This window comes from Talpa occidentalis, unplaced genomic scaffold, assembly GCF_014898055.3.
Source record: "Talpa occidentalis isolate TD23 unplaced genomic scaffold, MPIMG_talOcc4v2.1, whole genome shotgun sequence".
Lineage (NCBI taxonomy): Eukaryota > Metazoa > Chordata > Mammalia > Eulipotyphla > Talpidae > Talpa > Talpa occidentalis.
Genome location: NW_026555331.1, coordinates 152,097,925 through 152,121,871, shown reverse-complemented (window position 1 = coordinate 152,121,871; position 23,947 = coordinate 152,097,925). Strand labels below are relative to the sequence as shown.

General features: G+C 58.5%; 1 protein-coding gene across 1 annotated transcript; it reads right to left on the bottom strand.

Moving 5' to 3' along the window:
* Positions 1–752: 752 nt before the first annotated feature.
* On the bottom strand, positions 753–18,034 carry ZNF282 (zinc finger protein 282). The gene is given in 10 exon segments (XM_037515481.2): positions 753–1,342; positions 1,345–1,542; positions 4,537–4,650; positions 5,570–5,683; positions 6,618–6,737; positions 8,355–8,474; positions 8,863–8,989; positions 15,406–15,825; positions 17,806–17,870; positions 17,873–18,034. Coding segments are annotated over 10 exon segments (1,965 nt in total). The 5' UTR covers positions 17,970–18,034.
* Between the last annotated feature and the right edge of the window lie 5,913 nt (positions 18,035–23,947).

Below are 23,947 nucleotides of genomic sequence, written 5' to 3'. Positions count from 1 at the left end.
GGAGCTCGCCCAGGAGGCCGTCCTGAGGTCTCTCTGCAAAGGAGGTAGGCAGTGTGTGTGGTGGGGGACACTGCGCTGTGGGGGGGCTGGTCCCGGTCTGCCACTCTCTTCCGGCTGGTCTAGGGTTCACCATCGCACCTGCACCTCACTTTCCTCAGCTTACCAAGTCAGGGGAAAGCTACCCCACCTCCCTCAGAGGGACAGGCTAAGGGAGCAAATAGATAACGGATAGAAAACACGTTTAAAAAAGTATAAAGCGCTACTGAAACGCGAGGCCGTGTGGTGGCCACGGCGATGCCGCCCCTTGGCGCACCCCTCAGCTCCCGCACACCTGCGCCTCCGTCTTCAGCGTCTCTTAACCTTCGGACCTCATTTCCTCGTCTCGGCACGGTCCCGGGGCCCCCTGGGGGCTCCCCTGCCGCCACCTGTGACTTCAGCGGCCAGCGGCGCTGGGCACCCGGGGGGGCCACCACCTGGGGGCTCGCCTCGCGCTGCCCGCTCCGGCACCCCCTGCGGGAGGGAAGGCGCCCGGCCCGGGCCCTGGGTCCGCCCGAGGCGAGGCGAGGCGAGGGGCGGCGCCGGCCGGGCAGGTCTAGGGGTCCCCTGCCCCGCTTTCAGGGGGCCCGGGCGGGCGCGCCGGTCCGGGGCCCCGTCTCCAGCAGGTCGCGGCGGGCAGGCGCCGGGCGGGGGGAGCCCGGGGGCGGGGCGCGGGGTCCCCGAGCCGCCCGGCCCGCCCCGCCCCCGGCCCAGCCCTAGTCCCGCTCGGGGGGCGGCGGCAGCGGCCTTGGGGCGCCCGGGCCCAGGCCCCCGCCGTGCACGCGCAGGTGGTCCTTGAGCGACTCCTTGTAGCGGAAGCTCTTGCCGCACTCGCCGCAGGTGTAGGGGCGCTCGCCCGTGTGGATGCGCTGGTGCTTGAGCAGGTTCTGCTTGCGGATGAAGCTCTTGCCGCACAGCGCGCACTGGAAGGGCCGCTCGCCCGTGTGCAGGCGCTGGTGGTTCTGCAGGTGCTCCTTGCGGCTGTAGGTCTTCTCGCACTCCGAGCACTTGTAGGGGCGCTCGCCGCGGTGCGTCATCTGGTGGCGGATGAGCCCCGAGTGGCAGTTGAAGCTCTTCTCGCACTCGGCGCACTCGTAGGGCCGCTCCTTGGTGTGGCTGCGGTGGTGGATGATGAGGCTCTTGCGCACCCCGAAGCTCTTGCCGCACTCGGGGCACGCGTAGGGCTTGCTGCGCGCCCCGTGCAGGAGGAGGCTCCGCCGCAGGCCGCCCGGGCAGCAGCTCCCGCAGCCCCCGCCGCCGCCGCCCCCGGGGCCCGCGCCCCCCGCCGCGCCCCCGCCGCCTCCGCGCCCGGGGGAGCCCCGTCCGCGCCCGCGCCCCGCTCCCCGGCCAGCGCCGCCGCGAAGCCGTCGTCCAGCAGCGCGCCCGCGCCCCGGCCCGCGCCCTCGGGCTCCGCCGCCGCGGAGGGGGGCGCGGGCAGCCCCGGCGGGGCGGGGGGCGGCGGCGGCGGGGCGGGGGCCGGGTTCTTCACCAGCAGCAGGCCGTCACCTGGGGAGGAGGACTCGGGTGAGAGGCTGTCCGCGCCCCCGCGCCTCCCCGAGCTCGCCTCCCTGACCCCCGGCTTCTCCAGGCCCCCCTGCTTTATGCCAACGAGGTGGCTCGCGGCGGGCCCCAGTGCCTGCTGACCAGGAGGGGCACTGACCCTGCCAGAAGAACCGCCTCGCAGCCTTCCAGAAGGCCGGGCTCCAGGGCCAGCACGGGGTGGAGGCCGCCGACTCCCTGGCCCATGATCTGACCGTCATGCAATGACACCCCAATAAAGCTGGGTACAGAGGCTGGGGGTGTTCTCTAGCCACAGCACCCTCCTACCACCACACACCACCGTGCTGGGGGGCAGGTCCTGACTCCAGGGACAAGGGTAAGGGGAGCTGCAGGTTAGAACTCCCAGCGCGGGGCCCCAGGGGTCTGGAGGCCTGCCCTGAATTGACGTGGCTGCACTGGAACCCGAGACAGTAGATGTGGGTCCTGAACAGCAGGGGTTTGAACCCCGTGGGGCCACTTATTATTCGTGGATTGTCTTGTGAACAGGTGACCTAATTTAGAGTATCAATAAATACGGCCCAGCACCTAATGTGTCTTGTCTTCCTGATGGTTTTCTTAACATTTTCTTTTCTCTGGGTTATGCAGGGCACAGCACACCTATCACGTGAAGCATGTGCCCATATGTCTGCCGTCGGTGAGGCTGCGGGTGACAGCAGGCTATTAGCCCCCCTGTGCCGGGAGCCACAAGTCAGCCGTGGATTTCTGACTACGTGGGGCGGTTGGCACCTCCAACCCCGGGGCTGGTCAAGGATCAAGTGTGCTGTGAGTCATTTCAGCAAACCACCGAACCCGAGGGGTAAGAGGGACCCTAGATTTGTAGCCAGAAAGTCAAAAGTGACGGCAGTCTCACGCGAGCCTGTGCTTTTCACAGGGGAGACCTGGGCCGCCTCCGGTAGCTGGTGCCGGGTGTGACCGCAACCTCCACCTCCCGTGTCCGTCTGACGGGCTACCCCGCGGACACCCTCTACTCAGCCGTGGACTCGATGTTGCCACTTGGATGTCATCTCGCATTGAACAGAGTCCAGGAACTCCTGATTTCCACAGCTAACCTGGCTCTTTTCTGGACTTCCCGTTTCAGCAAACAGCACCACCAGTCACCCAGTTCTTCAGGACCCAAACCCAGGAGTCACTCCTGACTCCTCAGGCAGCGTGGTCAGCCCACCGGCGACACGTCCAGGCACACCCATCCACGCTGCCACGGCCACGTCATCTCTACTCCGAGTCCGAGCCAACCACACCAGTTTTGGAAATGGCTTTCCTGCCTCTGCTCCTGCTCCTATCCCGCTCCTATCCATTCCCCAACTCTTTAAAATGTAGTGACCCTGTCACCACCCTGCGTAAGCCCCCCACGAGCCTCCTTTCACAGCAGAACACTCCAGACCCTAACTTGGCCCACAGACCACAGGCGCTCAAGCGCTTGCTGTCGCTCCACCCCACCCCAGAAGCCGTGGCCGTGGCCCGCTCTTCCCGCTCTGCTCTTCTCTCCCCTGAGGCCAGCTCAGGTATCTCAAGTATCTCTTCCCCTACCTGAGCCTCCTGCCCCCAGCCCCACTCCCACCCTCTGTATCTTATCTTGTTTGCCTGCTGGTTCCCCACGAGGGAGCCCCTGGCCCTTCCTCACTGTTTACTCTGGACCCCGCAGCGCTGTGCAGCGCAGGCATCAGGCAAACACTTACTCAGTCAAAGAAACTTTAAAAGGCTGGCACTGCCCTTCTGCCCACATCAGTAAGTAATGCGGGAAATTCAGGCGGGTGCTTTCCAAGCACACCCTCGGGCCTCAGCACCTATGGGTGGCCCAGCTCCAGGCCGCCATTCACCCCAGAAGCCTCTCACTAAATCACAACTCCCAGTCAGGCTGAGTCAGACTCTCAAACAGGCCGCCAGGTCTTTCTTGCACAGCTGGGGAGGGGGCAGGAGGCTGGCAGGGACAAGGACCAGCAGCTCTGCGTCTGTACCCACCCCTGCCCATGCTCTCCAAAGACTCTGCCACCTGCTATCACACCTCACCAAAGGCCCCTGGGTTCTGCCTGGAACCACAATCTGGGTGGACTTGAAACTACAAAGAAATCACAGGGGAGGCGCTCCCTTCACATCCCGGCACTAACCAGTAGGGGGCAGGCTCGCTGCGGGAAACCAGCCAGAGGCAGGGGGAGGGCTTCCAAGCACCCATACCCCAAAATCCTGGGCTGTTTCCTCCCAATACTCAGGTTCAAAGGCCTCTGGAGGTCAAGGACAGGAGGCAGACTGTCCCAGGGCAGGGTCTACCCAAGCTGAGGCAGAGAGGGGGTGGGAGCCTGCAGGACCCTGCTGATTCTGCATTTTCCAGGACCCACTCCCACGGCCGCCGGGAAGGTTCGGCCAGGCCACATGCGCCTGGTGACTTGGAGAAGTTGGGAGGCAGCACCGAGGGACAAAGTTTTGGGTGGAACTTGCAAGCACCATGTTTCAGAAACTGGTACTATACCCCCAGGGCCCTATTTGGAAACAGGCTTTTTCCGGATATAAATGGCTAAGGTGAGGTGGCCCTGATCCGAGATGGCTGTCCTGACAGCAGGTGAGGGCAGTCACAAAGAGGCCAGCACGTGCAGGTGGAGACTGGGGGTCTTGTCAAGGCCAGCAAAGCCAGCAGACACCAGGAGCCCGGGTGCCCTAAAGCTTCGGAGGGCGCACAGCCCCGCCCACCTGTGCTTTCAGACTTGGGGCCTGCAGCCAAGAGACAGTCGGCTTCTGCTGCGGTGAGCCCCCACTTTGTGGCCACTTGTAAGACAGCCAGAGGACACTATCACACTCGCCACAGCCCGAAAGGAAAGGGGACAGTGCTTTGGGACAGCTGTGAGAGGCTGCCTGGACAGGAATTCACCCCGTTAGGAGGCAAATTCCAGGCCTCAGTCCTGGAGCTCCTGACGGAGCACCTAAGGTTCCCACTGGTGCGTGACTCACTGGGGCCAGAGTCCAAGCCGAGCTCTCCCTCCATCGAGTCCCGTGGGCCCCACGGATACGGCTGCTCCTCCTGCTTGATCCAGGATAAGATGTCGTGTGCCGAGATCAGAGACTCTGCAGCAGAGAGAAGGTTGCTCAGTCACTTGCACTTCTGCTGAGCGTCCCCCCAAGGTTCCCAGCCACCTCAAGCAAAGGCCACAGCTTGGTCGTGGCATTTGCATCTCACTACTGGGCCTTCTCCCCTCGTCTCTCAAGTGCCTCCTGGCACACACAGGGACACTGGCACCCCATTTCCAGTTGGCCTGTTTCAAAGTCTGTACCGTGGCCAGGCAGGTTGGAGCCCAGGCTGGTTGGAGCAGCTGGACAAAGTCCTCTCAGCCCTGCTGAGGTCCAGGTCAGGTGGGGGAGAGCCTGGGCTCTGATGCCCCGGGGACCCAGGGGCCACTGTCATGACGGCAGTAGAGACTGTGGCTTTGTCAGGAAGCACAGAAGCTTCTGGAGCCCTCAGCAACTCCAGACCCCACCTCAGACTGCCCTTTCCTGTATGGGGATGAGATGGGACTCTGGGGTGGTAACCACAAGGTGAGGTGATGTGGGACTTCTCCAGTCTTGCAAGCGTGTGTGAAAACACATGCACCACTCACATGAGTGAGTGCACACAGCCCCCCATTGTTCCTTTATGCTCCCCTTTATACCTGGACCCTCCCCAGAAGTTTTCTGAGCAACATCTAACTAGCATTCCCTCAAGAAAAACTCCAGAAGCTGCAAAGTTCTTTCTTTCTCACAGAAGAACGTACACCGTTTCAGAAGTCTTTTTTGGTTATAGTTATTGTTCAGATATCAGTGAAGTAATTTTCATCAGTCAGATGGACTCAATAAATGATCAATATAATAATTTCTCCACCTTATTAATGGTTTTATTCCAAAATCCAAAGAGGCCCGTGCTGTATTTTATTCCCCTTTCACTGGCCTTTGACCAAAAGCGACTCGGCTGACTGATTTCCCAGTAATACGAAGCCCGCTGCGTGCTCACCTGAATTGGGGTCCGTTGGAATATCCCTCTCCGCCAAGTCCTGCTGATCCCACACACACGGGGGCTCCTCCTGTTTGATCCGGGACAAGAGGTCCTGGGCCGAGGCTGGCGAGTCTGCTTGAGGGGACGGGGCAGCAAAGGCATCGCGTCAAGGACACAAAAGTGCCTGCCAGTCTGTGCTCCAAGTCAGTCTCTCCATGCAAATTATTTTTCTCTTAAAGTTCAGCTGGGTCCCAGATTTACTTTTTTTTTTTTTTGCATAGAAGAACTGGGCCTGGGCCTCCCTGGTGGCACAAGGGGTTAGGACACAACCTATGAGGCTGACCACAGCCACCACAGCATGAGTTCGATCCCCAGCCAGGGAGCTACCCACATGGCGCAGCAGACCTCTCCTGTCTGCCCGCTGCTCCCCTCAGCAGTGTACTTCAGCCAGTGTGCCTGTTCTGTTCCCCACTCTGTCTCTGGTGAACCCTCTCACCCTGCCCACCTCTGTCCTACATCCCACTTCCTGTATGTATATATAAATCTTTAAAAAAAAAAAAATCAGTCAACTAGTCACGTGTTCTCTCGAAACACACAAATAGGTACACACACGTGCACACTGTGTTCTCTGGAGAACGCTATGTGTGTGCGCTGAGTTCTCACAGAGTCCAGCCAGATGCCCCAGGGGACTGCAGGCGTGTGAGTGCCCAGCACAGGGGCAGCGGCCAGGAGACACGAGAGCGCTTCCCGGTCAGGGAGCAGACCCCACCCATGAGGCCCCACTGTCAGCCTAGTACAGTGCCTCTCCCTGGCACTTCTACCCCATGTAGCTCTTAAAGGAAGGGAGGAGGAGGTGACAGCTGACATCACAAGGGAGAGGAGGCAGGACAAGCCGAGCCCAGACGTGCAGGGCACAGGTCCACACAGCACTGGGTTTGTGTCCCATGGGGAATCCCGCCTCCAGCCCCGTCCTGGAGCCACGATTCGTCCAGTCCTAGCCTGACCACATGACAGATGGCACATGCTGAACCTGCGCCCCTCCAGGCACAGTCCGGGGCCCACTCACCGCTGATGGACTCGGTGGGGATGGCCCGTTCCTCCAGGCCCCGCTGACCCCGGGCACATAGGGCATCCTCGCGCTTCACCTGAGAGGGCGTCTCCTGCGCAGGCACCAGGGGCTCAGCTCCTGGGGACAGAGGGCACGTCACTTGTGTCTTTGTCCTGAGTGGGGTCCCGGGACACTCTTGGGGTCAGAAGCGTGAACAATAGCACTTGCCAGGGAGAAGCACGGGAGGCAGGGGTTGTGGTGGACAACTAGGGGGTCCCAGGGGCTGAGGGTGATCAATGTTCAGGACAAAGGGAGGTGGCATAAGTCCGGGAAACAGTTCTGGAAACAGTCCCACCTCGGGGTGGGTGCTAGTCAGGACAAGGGTTTAAGTTTGACCTCAGTGTAGGGGTCATTCACCCTTGCTTGTTACCCCAGTCAGAAAGACTGGCCAAGGGGTGGTCAGACAGACACACACACACAAGATGGGTGAGAAGCTGGACTGGGCGGAGATGCAGTGCAGGTGGAGAATGCACAGTGACCCAAGATGGGCAAACGGGGTGCTCTCCTGTGACACCCCCCAGGTCATGGCACCAGCCCTAGCAGGACACAGCCCAGGCGGTAGGAAAGGCACTGGGTGAGGGAGCGGAAGGCCTGGATCCCTGGATCAACTCTGCCCCCAACCCAGAGGGCATCAGGAATTCCCTGGCTCTCAGTCTGCCTGGTCACCCATAAAGTGGGCACGGCGATCCCTGTTCTCCCTCGCCCAGTGCTGGACAACGTGTGACGCTCGTGGTTTTGTGCCGTACACGGGCAAGGCTGCCTCAGATATAGGACCCGTGGCCACAGCTGCAGACCATGTGTGTCTGCAGTGCCTCAGGACCTAGACGGAGCCAAACAAGCTGCCTGGCGGTGGCTCGGGGCCCGCGGGGGAGGGCAGGGAGGAACTGCTCATGGGTAAGGGCGGCTCCGGATGGACATCGCTGGAATCAGACAGTGGTGACGGTGGCACAACTCTGTGAACCACTGAATTATACACTTTATAGGAGTGAATTCCGAGTCTATGGAGGATGTCTCAATCAGAAGAACAGGTCGGGAAGGGGGGCTGCCTTGAGAGCTTCTCTGTGGGGGACTCGAGTGGACTTTGAGTGCCCACTTAGAAAGAAGGACACATGCAGGGCGCAGAGTATGGCAGCTCTCACGGGAAGGCAGAGGACAGAGTCCGAGCACCAGGATTCACTCAGGGTTGCCGAGGCCTGGGAAACATCCATTGGGCGGGGGACTAGAACTCTGGAACCTTCTGGCCCCGCCCCCCCAGTGGGGGTGACGGTCTTGGGCCTGGACTGCCCAGGCCCAGATTCCTTCTGGGTGAGGAGAAAGTGCTGAAGCATGAGCTGCCTGGGCTGGGGTGTCAGTGAAGGTGGGTGACAATGACGGGGGCACAGCCAGGCAAGAAGCAACGGGCTATGAGCACTACATCAGGTCCCCTGGCACGCCCCCTCCGCCTCCCCACCCAGGGCAGCTCCCCAAACAGCACCCGCCTCTGCAGGTCACCCTCAGTCCCAGAGGCTGCTCTTCTCTCGGCCCAGCTCAGCGGCATCGAGAGCTGCATAGTGCTAACCCCAAAGGCAACACCCCCAGTGAGCTCTCAGGGCCTGAATCTCCTCCTGTCAGTGACCAACCACCTCATTGCCCCACGAGGGACCCCGCAGACCGGGACTTCTCGCCGGCCCACTGGCCCCATCCTGCTGCCATCACCTGCGTCTGGATCCATCAGGATCTCTCGCCCTTTTGGCTCACGCTGCTCCCACACACAGGGCTCTTCTCGGGGCTCCGCCTGGGCGGGAGCATCTGGCTTGGGCACGGGGCCGTCCCCATCTGGGAGGAGGAAGGAAGGTGAAGCTGAGTGAAACACCGAGGGGCCCAATACAGGGTGATGGCCGAGCCCCCCCAGCCCTCCCCTCCAGGTGGGAGCTGTCAGGTGAGCATGTCAGGCAACCTCAGTGAGGAACTTGCAGCACAGGTCAGAATGGCCAAGATAGCTGGTCCCACACGGGCTGCAGCAAGCGGCAGATGCCCGTGAGGACGCCGCCCGTGTCCCAGCATGGTGGCTGGTGGGTTCAGTTCCATTGCCAGAGGCCCTGTTTCTGTCTCTCTACTTCGCACCCCACCAGAAGTCATCCTCTCCTCCCAGCAGCGCAGGCCGAGGTCTCCGGGGTTTCCGTCAGGTGTGCGTGGGGGCACCTGCCCGCTGCCGGGCGCTTACCCAGGGACACGAGCGTCTTGTAGTTCTCCTTCACGAGGTTGTTGTACAGCTCCTTCTGCCACTCGTCCAGGTTCTTCCACTCGTCCTCCGAGAAGTAAACAGCTATGTCGACGAAAGTCACCGGGACCTGGGCCAGCGAGAGCTTCAGTCCACGTCGCCTGCCGGCTCCTCCCCACCAGCTCCCCACCTGCCAGCTGCCCGTCCCCGAGCCCCCTCTGCTCCCCTGGCTCCCTCCCCCAAATCCAGCAGCGTCCTCTTCCTTGGCACGTCCTCTCTGTTTCTGACCTTCTGCTCTAGCAATGGCGAGGGCACGCGCTGCCTGTGTGACCCCACCTCTGTCATTTCACTTTTAGTAAACTGGGCACCCGAAGTCACGTGTCACTCCTGGCACTCGGGGGGCCAGAGGCGCGGCAGGTTCTCAGTGTGGGGACTGGGAGCCAAGTCCAGCAAAACCCTGTTATCAAACCTGTCTTTCCGGTCAGGTCACTACTCGTGCACAGTTACATTTTTGTCACTAAAATATGTAAAACAGGAAAGTCCAGGGCCCAGGTCTGTCCCGCTCATGACAGTCCCGGGCATCCCGGAGCACAGAGCCCGAGACGTCTGCGGTCACCGCCCACCACGTGAGGGTCAAGGTCATCTGACTGGCTGCCCGGCTGTCAGTTTGACCAGGATCCTCGCCTGAGTCCAGCTGGGCCTTCCCTGGGGCTCCATGGTTGAGTGCGGCTCCACCTCCATGACTCGATGGTCCGGCCGCCTTCCCTGACCCAAGCCACCTCTGCGACGTCCACATCGCTCACCCCTCTTTCGCTCGCATCTGAACCCCAGCCCCTCTGCCCCCACCACGCCCTAATTCTAGTCCACACAGACTTCGTTCTTTCCTATACAACACCTTTGGGCCAGTCAGAAAGCCAGTCCTCCGGGGGTCAGGCCCGTGGGGCTCACCACCGTCAGCCCTGCAGCCAGGAGCGCAAGGCCCCGGGCGTCTGTCCTGCGCAGGTGTGGGGGGCACGCCGGGAGCCCCTCCTGACAGCTAGCTTCCCACCCATCTTCAGATAAGAACTAACCGCCTGGACCTTCCACCAGACTCGGGCAAGTTCCCAACCTGGGAAAACCGAGGCAGCTCAGTTTCTGCGTTTTAGTTCCCTGCTGCAGGTGAGCTAGGCCGGAGCGCACCCCTCTGCCTTGGCTGCCTCTCGCTGACTGCTGCCATGGCCCCGCTCCTTGCAGGAAGGCCCTTTCCACCTTCCCGCTGCCCATGCCTCCGTGGGGCGCCCCCTCCCCCCCATATCTTCTGATACAGATAGATCAGACAAGCTCCCCACCCTTCGTCTCTCCCCACCTCCTGGCCCTGAACATCCCTGAACCTTAGCAGCGCTTTCTCTTACAGCTTCCATCTCCTCCTTGCCGTCTGCTCCTTCCCTTCAGGGTCATCAGCCCAAAAGAACCTGTATTCAACTCTGCCTCAGGCAACCTCTTCATGTGAGACACCCCAGGGATACACAGTCACACCCTGTGACCCCTTAAATTCTGTCTGTGACCCTGAACCCTGACACCTCACCCCAGGTGTTAACTTTCACCATTTCAGACCCTCTTTCTGGAAGTTTCCCTGCTTTGTCTCCACAACCAGGCTGCCTTCTGTCCACATGACTCCCGTCTTTTTTTTTGCATAGAATTGGGGTGCAGGCCAGAGGTGCAGGGGGTGAGGATTCCCCAGAGACAGAGTGGGGAGCAGAACAGGCAGATCTACTGAAAAACACTGCTGAGGGGAGCAGCGGGGAGACAGGAGAGGTCTGCTGCGCCATGTGGGTAGCTCCCTGGCTGGGACTGAACTCAGGTGGCAGTGGCTGGCGACAGCTTGACAGCCTGAGACTAACCCCCTGTGCCCCCAGGGAGGCCCGGCTCCCGTCTTCCTTTCTGCTTTCTCTTCCTCCCTGGGCCCCCTCCCAATTTCTTCACTTTCCCTTGGAAATTTAGTTCTTTTCACTGCCCACCTGTTCCCTCTCTGCAGATGCGTCTTCAGCCTTCCCTGTTCCCCTTCAGGTTCACATTTCCACAGCCCCAAGAGGACTCTTTAATCACCTTTCAAGTACTCAAACCAAATGTATCCAAAACCGAGTTTATTATCTTTCCCAACACACCAACTCCTCTCCCTCACATCACCACTCTGTGAAGGCACAAAACTCCAGGACCATATCCTGGGGCTGGAAATAGACATCACCCATGGGATGTCGCTGCCCCAGGACACAGCGGAAGCCTGAGACCAGGTTGGAGACCACAGGGTGGCTGAAGGCTAGAAAAGACTATCTGAGAATGATCTGCAAGCCAATTAACAAACAACTGAATCCAAGTGGCACAGGATCTGAGAGACAAGCGGGATCTGAGAGACAACAGCCTTCCTTGAATCTGACAGAGAGAGAGCCCAAGCGTGACCAAGAGGACACCTGAGTTACAGCTGGGAATGTCAGGTAAGATTCTCACAGTGGGCCTCCCTGGTGGCCTAGGGGTTAAGAAGTCTCAGCCCTATCACTGCTGCAGCCTGACTTGGATCCCTGGACAAGAAGCTGACCCACAGGATGCAGCAGACCTCTCCTGTCTCCCCGCTGCTCCCTCCACAGTGTATTTCAGTAGATCCACCTGTTCTGTTCCCCCCTCTGTCTCTGGTGAATCCTCTCACCCTTGCACCTCTGGCCTATACCCTAGTTCTTGTATATATAAATAAATCTTTTTTAAAAATTAAAATAATAAACAAAAATGTGTCCACAAGTTCTCAGTTCTTTTTTTCAAAAGTGGAGCCTAATTCTCTTCCCCTTGAGTGTGGGCAGGATTGAGAGACTTGGGTGAACAAATAAATACGGAAGTGACTGCACAGCCTCTGAGACGGGGTCATAAGCGGCAGGAAGAGTCACCGCAGCTCGCTCCTGCTCTCTCGCCTGGACCGCTCCTGCCGGCGAAGCCAGCGCCATGCCATGAGGGTGCTCAGGCAGCCGCGGGGCGCCCACACCGCGAGGAGCAGGGCTTCCTGCCAGCAGCCCAGGGAGTGAGCCAGACCGGACCCTCCGCCCCGTCAGCAACTTCACCGTAACCTCATGAGACACTGAGCCAGAACCTCCAAGGAAAATGTTCGCAAATTCCTGACCCACCAAAACTGCCAGATGATAAATTATATTTTTAGACTGCTAAATTTTAGAGTAATTTATTACCCAGAAATAAATAATACAATGAGCTACACAGTGTCTCGTAAACAAAAGCAATTAATCCTCACAATTCCACAAAGGAAGCACGTTATCATCTTCATTTACAGATGAGAATACTGAAACTAGGAGGGAATGTGCTTACTAGACTGTTTATTTATTTATACTTCATTTCTCTCACAGGAGGAATAGAAGAGGATCAGGCCACAAAAGCCTCCTTGACCAGAGGCAGGACAGCCAGTGTGTGGCCAAGACTCAGACCCCACCCTGACTCCAGCCCCCACCACCGGGTCACCCGTGAGGGCAGGCGACACCTGCACACGCCAGAGGCACACGCCAGAGCCACACGAGGACGTGGCTCCTGTCACCACAGCAGCAACAGACGGGAGGGAGGGCCTGAAAGGAGGAGCAGACTGAACTGGACAGTGACAGCCAGACGGACGCCACCTGCCCGTGAGTGGGTGGGCTGCAGAGGCAGAGAATGTTCCAGAGGAACCTGCGCCACTGTCACAACACAGCCCTGTGCACCTGCGCAAGCTGCCAGGCACTGTCCAGCAGCCTGCCAGTCTGGAGACCCCATCCTGACGCCCCGCAGCTCCGAGCCCCAGGCACCCCGATGGTAAACCAGACGCCGTCATAGGCACGCCGCGGGGTGGTGAGCCCGGCAGAAGGGATGTTCCGGTCGCAGAAACCCAACCAGGATGGCAGGAAAGGAGCCAGCGCTCCAGATGCCTGACGGCCCGAGTGCTTTGGAGAAAGCGAGAGCAGGGACAGAAACCACAGTGGGGGCCGGGGATGTGTCTGCTCAGACCGGGACGCCTGGTCCAGTGAGTGCTCAGCCCGAGGGAAGGACAGGACAGGCCTGAGGGGAAGGGGCTTTCACAGGAGGAAAAGCCCCGAGGTGGCAGGACAGCAAGCGGGGCAGGAACGGGCAGGAGGAAGTGAGAGACGCGGGGGGAGGGCGTGCGAGGAGACCGCAGCTTTCCCCCAGAGGAAATGGGAAACGCTCTGGGGATTTAAGCAGAGGCCTGATGTGACCGGTTTATATTTTCCGAGGGTGACTCCAGGTGCTCCCCTAAGGATGAGTTGGATGGGGGGGCAAGGATGGAGACCAGAGAACAGGGGTGCTGGAGCAGGTGGGGTGGACAGACGGTGAGACTAAAGGAAGAAACCAGGCGGTATTTCCTAATATATTGGAAGTTGGATGTGAGAAAGGGGAGACAGGTGTGACCCCAAAGTTTCCACTTGAGCACTGGAAGGACGGTGTCTCCGGTGGGGATGAAGTGACCTGGGGCCGGCAGGCCTCTGGCCATGTGAAACTGGAGCTGTGACTGACACCAGATGGGGGCGCCGAAGGAACAGGCCAGAATGTGACTGTGTCCTGCAGAACGGGCCCGGGCAGGACAGAGAGGGAGGAAAAGATGGTGTGGACAGCCGGGAGGCTGGAGGCCATCAGAAGGGATGGGCACAACCAGCAAAAGGCCAAGGCCCAGCCCAGGCTGCTCCCAACTCAGGAAGTCAGGAGAGGAGGAAAAACCTGTGAGGACGATGGAACAGTCAGTGCGCTGGGAGCAGAGTCCAGAGGGCCCCAGGCCCACGTGGAACAGCATCTCAGGGACGTGGCCTCTGCAGGAAATGCCTGCCCAACAGGGGGGAAGGACGGCCGGCGACTGAGAACTGACCACGGCCTTCCAGGGGGCTTCAGCAAGGCCGATGGGATCGAGAGGAGGTGGCCAAAGCCTGACGGGAGAGGCTTCAGGGAGGGCCGCTGGCGTACCGAGACAGGGGAGCACGCGGAAGGGGGCCACAGAGACGAGCTTCGGCAGAATCTAGAATCACCGAGATGTGGCACCAGGACAGATGGCCTAGCCTCTCCCCCCAATAAGTTATAAGGAAAATGAATGAGGGGGAACCTATAGAATGGGGCCTCCCTGGGGGCACAAGGGGTTAAGATGCAACCTATGAAGCTGTCCGCAGCCACTGCAGCACGAGTTTGATCCCCAGCCAGGGAGATACCCACATGGCACAGCAGACCTCTCCTGTCTCCCCACTGCTCCCCTCAGCAATAGGTTTCAGTGGATCCACCCGTTCTGCTCCCCACTCTGTCTATGGTGAATCCTCTCACACACACACCCTCCTCTGGCCTGCACCCCAGCTCTTGTATGCATAAAAATTTAAAATAAATCTTAAAAAAAAAAAAAGTCGGGCCTCCCCAGTGGCGCAGCGGTTGAGCGCTGGGTTGCAAGGCTGCCCGCAGCCTCTGCAGCGCCGGTTCGATCCCCGGCCACCTGCGAGGGTCCCACACGGCACGCAGACCTCTCCTGCCGCCCGCTGCTCCCCTCAGCAGTGTTCTTTGGTCCTTCAGCCTGTTCTGCTCCCCACTCTGGCTCTGGTGAATTCTCTCACCCTCCCGAGCTTCTGACTGTACCCAGTGTAAGCATAAATAAATAAATCTTTAAAAAAAAAAAAAAAAAAGTCCTTCCATACTGAAATATTTACAAATGAAATGACTGATGTCTGGAACTTACTTCAAAATAAAATAGGAGGGGGTGTGGGTAGGGGTTAATATGAGACGAGACTGGCCAAGAGCTGATGGTTGTTGGTGTTGGATGTGGGTTCGTGAGGATCCTCATGCTATTCTAACAACTTTTATATATTGAATCTTCTAATAAAAGGCTAAAAAAGTGGCCTCTCCGCTGGTGCAAGGGGTTAAGTCTCAATACTTTGAAGCTATCAGCACCCACTGCAGTACGAGTTTGATCCCCAGCCAGGGAGCTGACCCACATGGCGCAGCAGACCTCTCCTGTCTCACCCGCTGCTCCCCTCAGCAGTGTATTTCAGTCAATCTGCCTATTCTGCTCCCCACTCTGTCTCTGGTGAGTCCTCTCACCCCACCCCACCCCAGCTCTTGTACGCATAAATAAATCTTTAAAAAAAAATTAAAAAAATAAAAGACTAAAAAAGGAAGCGAGATGAGAGGGAAGGAAGGTAAACCACTCCTTTAAGGGATTCTGGTCTGAAGAGGAGCAGGGGCACGGCCCTAACTGGGGGCTGGGGGGCCTGGGTCTGGAGGTTATCACAGAGACAGGCAACGCACGCTTCCAGGCTGACGATGTCCAGCAGGGAGGGGAGGGTTGATGTGGACATACTGGGAGTCGGAGTGGGGGAAAACCCAGATAACTTGAGGGGGAGGAAGGCTGGGGTGGCGAGGATGGAGACAGGTTTTGAGAAAACACTGGAAGTGGACGGCAGGGAGCCAGGGAGGTGTGTGAGGGCCTGACCACACGAGTGGTCTTGCTTATCAGTGCTGGTGCTCATCGCCATCCCCGCCCCAGGGACTGCCACGTACCTTTGGGACCTCCCCCTTGCTGCCGGGGGGCAGCCGCAGGACCCAGAAGTTCCTGTTCCTCAGCAGATTCTCCATGTTCTCCAGCCGGCGCTGCAGCAGCCCGTACTCCTGCAGCAGCGTCCCCAGCACGGCCCACTTGCTCTCCATGTGGTTCCCGAACTCCACGGCCGTCTTCTCGCAGTCGGCCAGCTTCTTCTCGGCCGTGCCCGTCCGCCCCTCCAGATTGAGCAGCTGGCTGGCCTGGGCATCCACCTTCCTCTCCACAGCCTGAATGGCGGCCACCACGGTCCAGAGGGAGATCTCGGCCGTGGGCAGCTGGGGCTCTCTCATCATGCGGTCCGGGAAGACGGGGGCCCTATCTGGGAAGGGCGGGAACTGGAAAGGCATCGGTCGCCGGGCGTCCATGTCCCACTCTTGAGCCTGCGTGCAGAGGGAGGAAGTGACTATCCTGTGTGGGGGGAGGGTGGCCCCAGAGCAGTGGGTGACACGTCAGGTGGCACCAGTTCTCACCGTCTGCCCAGTCCCTGCCCACAGACAGCGGGGTCCGCTCTTGTCCCCAGCAGTAGCTGAGCGGCCTGCACCCGCCCCGCCCACCGCCTGACTGCGGGGGTCAGGCAGCCCATGCATGTGCACCTTGGCCCTCTGCACTGGAAACCCTGGCCTAAGGTGTCACACCCCATGCTCCTTGACCAGAACTGCTGCTTTCAAGGGGGAGACAACAAGGAACGCTTTACAGCTTCTGCTGCTGCTGTGTTTCAGTCACAATTTTCACGTAACTCATCAGGCCCTAATCTTCCCGGCAATCTCGAGGCCAGTTAGGGCAAGATGATTATCTTGGAGGGGAAGATGTTGAAATCGGGGCTCAGAGAAGTGGGGGTCACTCTATAGCACCTGGCTCCCCTGCCAACCGGAGGGAACACACAGCTCAGGCCAGAGCCGTAGCAGCGGGAGAGCAGGCCACCGCCATCTCCCACCACGATGATTTATTCCTATTTTCCAAAATAGGTTTGCCCAAAAATGTCACTCGCTGTGGAGCGGCTATCCTAAGAGGACGAGGACATCTCGGGTCCCCTCGCCAGCCCCAGTGCCCCAAGACCCGGGGGTTTCCCCTGACCTCCCAGCACTGAGCCCTCACCCTGGAAGCCAGCTCCCATGGGTGCTCACTGGGAGCTGAGTTCTATGACCAAAGAGGGGGGTACAATCCAGCGGGGACCTGGGAACTGGCCCCATGCTGCACCGGCACGGAGGCTTATGGAGGACAGCCGGGCCATGTGGCAAGGGAGGAGGGTCATTTTCTGCTCTCCCCGTGGCCACCCTCAGGCTGGGCATCGGGGAGGCCTGCTGCTCAGAGGTGACCTGGGCAGCCAGGAAGAGACCTGCCAACTGCCCTAACTCGGAGCAGCTGTGACAGTCCCGGAGGAACACCCCACGCTCCCAGGGAATCATTTGGCGACACAGGCCAGGGAGGAGCAGGCCCTGGGCCCCGGGCCTGCTGAGGAAGAGGCCTGGGTGTTCCTACCAAATCCAGGCGCCTGGGCTCACTCAGGCTTCACTGGGCCTGGCCCAGGGAGGGGGACAGGGCTGCCGGGGGAAGTTTAGAAAGTCCCCGGGCCCGGTTCGTGCAGGTTTGGGGACCCAGCATGCACCTCCCGGCTGACAGGTCAGAGCCCCGCTGAGAACCAGGCCCCAGCAGGGAGGCCTCTGTGGGTGCGGCGGGTGGGCTCCCCAGGCCCTGCCGGGAAGGATCCCCAGGCCTCCAGGCGGGAGCTCCCCATTTTAGACACGACCCGGGCGCAGGGGTTCTCAGGCCGGCGGGCGCGCTGCGCCCCCGGGGCTTCCAGAGCCCCCGCGGCGGTGCCTCCTCGCGGCGGCGCTGCTCTCACCCGGGATGCTGACGGCGCCGGTCGGGGCCCGGCCGGGGCGCCGGCGCCTGCCTGGCCGCCCAGGTGGGGGAACGTGCGGCCAAGTTTGCCGGCGCCGGGCAGGAGGCAAAGTCACCTCTCGGGCGCGTCCCTCCGTCGCCCCGGGCCCGCGAGGCGCGCGCGCGGGGAGGGCCGGCCGGGCGGCGCGTCCACCTCCTCGTCCCCCCGGCGGCCGCGGGGGCCCCGGCCAGGCCCGCGCGCCCCGCGCCGCAGCCCCGCGCCCCGGGGCCCGCGGCCCGGCCGGGGGACGCGCTGGCGGCCGCGCCGGGTCCCGGCCCCGCGGGGCCTCCTCGGCCGCCGCCCGGCCCGGCCCGCACGCGGCTCGGCGGGGGCCTGCGGCGCGCGGCCGGGGCCGGGGCCGGGCCGGGCCGGGGCCTGCGCGGGGGTCGGGGCGCGGGGGCGGCCGGGCCCGCCGCGCCCCGCCCCGCCCCCACGGCCCGGCGGCGCGGCCATGGCGCCGGGCGGGGGCGGCACCCACCTGCATGGGCGGCATCCCCTCGGCCATCTCCCCGCGCAGCGCCGGCTCCTGGTGGCAGACCTCCTCGGGGGCAGCGCCTGCGCCCAGCTCCAGCCGCCGCCGTCCAGCCCCAGGCCCTGGATGCCCAGCTGCTGCGGCTGCGGCCGTGTGGACACAAACTGCATCCTGGGAGCGCTGGTGCCCGCGCGGGCCGGCCAGGCAGAGCAGGAACGTTCGCCAGGCGCGCTCCCCCTCGCCGGGGCCGGACAGCTCCATCTACAGCCCGTAGGAGCAAACAGGCCCCTTCGGCGCCGCGCCCGCCCCTCGCGGCCCGCGCGCAGCCAATGGCCGCCCGGCGCCTGCCCGCCGGGGCCCGCCCGGCCGCGCCGCCCCCGGCCCGCGCGCCCCGGCCCGGCCCGCCCGGCCCGGCCTCGCCGCGCGCCCCGGCCCGACCCCCGCGCCTCTCGGGGGCGTCTGCGAGCGGGGTTGGGGGGGCCGGGCGAGGGAAACCGAGGCCTGGCCCCGCTGGGAAATTTGCAGGAGTGATTCTGCCTCCGGCCACTTTCCTCCGGCCTCTCCCCCTCGCCCCGGGCCCGGCCCTGCGTCCACCCGCGGCCTTGGGCGGCGCGGAGTGAGCTGGGCCGCCGTGTCCAGTCCCCCTGCCCGGGTCAGCGCGCTGCGCTCCTGAGCTGCCTCGTCCCAGGCCTTGGCATGTGGGTCAGTGTCAGAGGAGAACCTCGAGAGGCCAGGACGGGTGATGGACAGGGCAGGAGGGGGGAATTTCATTCATTCATTACGCAGATATTTACTGAGCACCTACTAGAAGCCAGGGGCTGTTTTGGCTGATGTGGGCTTTGCTGTTGGATCGACCTGGGTTTAAATTGCGACCTCACCCGGGAGCTGTGACTGTGACCCATTCATTTAACTTCTCTGGGCTTCCTCCTGGCTCTCCCTATGTTAATGAAGATAACAGTGATTCTCCACAGTTACCAAGTCAAGTGAGACAAGAACAGTGCTTGGCACATGATAGACACGCAGCAAGGGTAGTTACTCCAAAAGGTAAGTCCTTGTAATTATCCTCTAAAGAGTGTCTGGTTTGTCTTTCTAAATGACTAGTCCCCATCTTGTGCCCGCTCTGTGGAGGCTGACCTGCTGCACTGTCCCCCTGCACTTCCTAAGCTAAAGGGCAGGGCCCCCCTAGTAGCCTAGGGGTTAAGTCTCAGCACTATCACCATGAGGCCTGGGTTCGATCTCCGGCCAGGGAGCTACCCACACGGCGCAGCAGACCTCTCCTGTCTCCCTGCTGCTCCCCTCAGCAGGGGATTTCAGTAGATCCACCTGTTCTGCTCCCCACTCTGTCTCTGCTGAATCCTCTCACCCCCTGCACCTCCTGTACCTTTGGCCTATACCCCAGTCCTTCTACACACACAAAAAGAAGCTGAAGGGCAGCTTGGAGGGCCATTTTCAGAAGATCCTCAGGAGTTTCCAGGCCAGTTGACATCACACTCCCAGAAGCGATGCTTTCCGGCCCTCTGTTCCCTGGCCATAGGCTGCCCCGGGTTGTAAATACCACGTCCACTGTCACCTGGGGGACCAGGCAGGTAGCGTCCAGGCAAGTTCATGTCCACCAGTGAGACACACTTCAGAGCACACATGGGCTTGAGCGTGACTTATCTTCCCTTTTTCTAGGGGAGGGAAGGAGAGGACCAGCTTCTCCCCAAGCATTAACACTGCATTTTCAGCATGAAGCAGCTGCAGTGCCTTCCCTCTTCAAGCACTGTGACACCACCGTAGTCACCCACCTTGTTTCTCCCTTGCAGACGAGGTGTTTAGACAGCCATCCACGGAGATGACTGCCCAGGGTTAGAAGTTCAGCTGGCTGTAAGGAGACAGGAACCAAGCTACTCAACTCAGAAATTAAGCACACAGGCTTTGTCGTACCAACCTTACTAAGCACTAAGACCAAGGGCCACAAAGACCAGCAGTGGATACAGCAGGTGGGTAGTGAATGGAGGACCTAGGCACTTCCCAGAGGAAAACAAAAAGGGCACAGGGAGGGAGCAGCTGCAGCAGCACAGGCTGGACCTTCCCGTGGGTCCTCCAGGGACCCCAGGGCTTCTGGGGCAGAGAAATGCCAGGTGGGAGAGATCCAGGAACAGGTGGGAGAGATCCAGGAACAAGAGCAGTTCTGTCTAGTGATGTGTCCATGCTTCATGGGTACCTGTGAGTTCTCTTGTGTACTGAGGGGCAGGGTGAGCAGTGGGGTGAGGTGCCTGAGAAATGTCAAGTATCACTGTTAACAAGCATTTCTTGTAGGGGCTGATCCCACAGCCCCCTTCTGTCTCCTCACTAGCAATTCTATAGCCACTGCTCTGGATGGGGTGTTTGAAGTGATAGATGCTGAACTAAAGGGTAGAGAAGAGGCCAGAGAAGAGGGAATCTGTAAATGCAGGAACATTTATTTAAGTGGCATGATGGTTAATTTCATGCATCAGCTTACCTGGGCCAAGGGATGCCCAGATAGCTGGTAAGACTATGCCTGGGTGTGTCCAAGTCAGTATTCGAATCAGTGACACAGGGATTCAAGTCTCAGTCAGTGCTACCAAGCTATCCTCAGCCACTGCAGCACGAGCTTGATCCCCCACAAGGTTGCTGACCCACATGGCGCAGCAGACCTGTCTCCTGTCTCCCTGCTGCTCCCCTCAGCAGGGGATTTCAGTAGATCTGCCTGTTCTGCTCCCCACTCTGTCTCTGGTGAATGCTCTCGCCCTACCCCACCCCCGCACCTCTGCCTACACCCCAGTTCTTGTATGCATAAATAAAAAAAAAAGAAAAAGTCTTTATTTACTCTTAGTGAAGAAGACCACCAGATTTGCATGTGTGCCTTGGAGTCTCCCCGTGCCAAAATTAACACGTAGACTTAGGGACTAAAATGGAATCACTGGACCAGGAAAAGGGGCAGCCTAAGACCTCACGCTGCCCCTCCTACTGCCTGTCTGTGGTCACAACCCCCTACCTTCACTTTAGAGCACTGTCCCTAGTTACGCCAACCTTGGAGAAGGGCAGCTCTGCAGGTTTCAAAGTCATTGACCTCCTAAGTGATTAAAAATCAGGGAGAACTTCCTGGAGGGGAGGTGTTCTGTGGATACAGCATTAAAGCTCCAACACTACTTAGAAGAGGCAAAAAGTGTTAATGTGAAAAAAAGTGTTAATGTGGGGATCAGATATTTCCTCCTACGTGAGTTTTATTTGGTTCAACTTGACCTCACTAATGAGTTTTTAACATCCTTGCCTCTTTTATTTATTTAAGGTTTATTTATTTATGCATATAAGAACTGGGGTGCAGGCCAGAGGTGCGGGGGTGGGGTTGAGAGGCTTCAGCAGAGACAGAGTGGGGAGCAGAACAGGCACATCTACTGAAATCCACTGAGGAGGGAGCGGCGGGGAGACAGGAGAGGTCTGCTGCGCCATGTGGGTAGCTCCCTGGCTGGGGATTGAACTCGTGCTGCAGTGGCTGGCGATAGATTGACAGCGCCGTGTCTTTAACCCCTGCGCCACCAGGGGTGGCCTCTTTTAGATCCACCTATTGCTAACATTTTTATTCAAACTTAAATGAACAGACACAGACACACACGTTCTCTCCCTCTTGTTCTCACTAACTTCTGACAGTTTCTGCTTTATACCTATCTAAAGTTGGAGAGAATGCTCCCTTTTCTCTCTGGAGTTTATTCTTAGTTTCCTTCAAACAGGCATCTCATCACCTCCTTTACAAGTTTTGACACAGCAGGTGAGTGAAGTTCTCTGGCTTCTCTCTGTTCTTAATGACTCCATAGCCTTTCCTCAGTCCAAACGCGTAATGAGTAGATGATGCAATTGGGTGGCCGCGTTAGCTGCTCCACGGGTCTAATGCAGCTCACACCAATGGCTTTGAAACTGTGCAGAAGATGGTGCATGTTGGTGATAATTACCGTGTTTTTCTTGAATCTTCCCAGTGGGCAACCTTTCAACTTTCAAGTGTGAATTTGATCACTAAAAACGACCAAAATTCATTCAAAAGAAAGTCTAGAATAACATGGAATTTTCTAGATGCAACAAGTTAGGTGTTGAGACCATGAGTTACTGTTAAACCCCAAGCCCACAAGATGTCACTGAGATTCTTTGTTGTTTCTCAGCAAACTGCCTCTGCCGGGGGCCAGCCCCACCACCACAGAGGCCAGGGGGGTCCTCGGCCAGGCGCAGGTGCTGTTCCCACCTGTGCCATCCAGCATCCTGACAGTGTGCACAGACAGGCCTCAGGCCGGAGCTGGCAGTGGGCACAGCAGAAGCTGCTGCCAGTTCCTGCAGTGCCTCTGGAACACCTGACCTCACTATTGAGATCAGGTAAAACTTTTCAAGCATTCCCATATCCTCATTCCTTCTGCGTCCTGCCTCTAGAATCAAATTATGGCTTCCCATGTGGATCCAAGGGCCCTTTATTAGTCTCCAGTCCACAGCGCCTTCCTCCAGTAAAGCAGGCTAACTGGTCATTTCCAGTCCAATAATTCACTTTCACTTTCTGTGATCTTCTAGACTTGCAGGCACATGAGAATCACTTGGGGGAACTTCAAAAAACAAAATGTCCAGGCGCCATCTCAGAAGAATTAAATCATGCCAGGTGTGCCCAACATAAATTTTTTTAAGCTCCCCAGGATATTCTGATTTTCGGTTAAGAACAAACCAGTCTAACAAAGTCTCCTTGCTATTCCTGATGTCTGTGTCCCAGCCCTGCAAGATCACCCTGGGGAAATTAAGATCCTGTTATTACTTATTAATACAATATAAGATTGATTTAATTATTCCTGTTCATTGTTCCTGCTAGTTACTCATTATTCACAGAATTTATTTTTCTTGATTTAAAAAAAAAAAAAAACTATACATTCAAAGGTCATGGACTTCCTGTATATAGCTTTAGGTCTAGCCTTAATTTTGAATTCTGCTGGTTTAACCCAATCTTTCCAGTGTGCGATGTGTCTGCCTTCATAAAATTGGGAGTGAAGAAATTGACCAGTACCCAGTCTTGGGTGACATACCGGCAACACCCAGGAAATGGGTTGAATGTCAACACGTAGCCCCCATGCTACGTAGGTTCACGTAGTCCGGAACCCACACTTTCTTCTTAGCCTTGAAATGTTTGGAAGTGCTTTTTAGGATGTTTCTTCATTTGAGCTTTACGACCTCCATTTAAACTTGGTAACAGGGGCCTCCCTGGTGGCGCAAGGGGTTAAGATGCAACCTATGAAGCTGTCCACAGCCTCTGCAGCACGAGTTCCATCCCCGACCAGCCAGGGAACAACCCACATGGCGCAGCAAACCTCTCCTGACTCGCCCACTGCTCCCCTCAGCAGTGTATTTCAGTCAATCTGCCTGTTCTGTTCCCCACTCTGTCTCTGGTGGATCTTCTCACTTTCCCACATCTTTGGCCTGTACCCCAGCTCTTGTATGCATAAATAAATAAAAATTAAAAATAATTAAAAATAAACTTGGTAACAGGTATCCTCATACTGTGAATGAGAAAACCAAAGAAGGAATAAAATTCTGGCCTCCTGATTTTCTGTCCAGGATTCTTTGTGAAAAAATCCTTATAAAAGCATCTAAAATGCTATACACAAAGTATGTGGCAGGTGGGGGTGTGGCTCAGTGCCCAAGTGCAACGTGCAGGAGGCCCTGGGTTCAGTCCCCAGTATCTCCATGTGTCTTCCTTGCAGACATGTTTTTAACCCCGTGAGCTTGATTCCTCCCAACCTGCCAGCTTCAGCACAAATGAACTCAACGTGCAACTTGAGCAAAAAAACAAATTCAGGGCCTCCCTGGTGGCACAAGGGGTTAAGTGTCAGCACTATGAAGCTATCAGCAGCCACTGCAGCATGAGTTGTAACCCTGGCCAGGAAGCTGACCCACATGGTGCAGCAGACCTTTCCTGACTCACCCGCTGCCCCCCTCAACAGTGGATTTCAGTGGATTCATCTGTTCTGCTCCCCACTCTGTCTCTGGTTAGTCCTCACCCCCTGCAACTCTGGCCTAAACCTCAGTTCTTATATGCATAAACAAATAAATCTTTAAAAAAATAAATAAAGGAGGCAAGCATGTTAAAAACTCATTAGTGAGATCAAGTTGACCCAAAGAA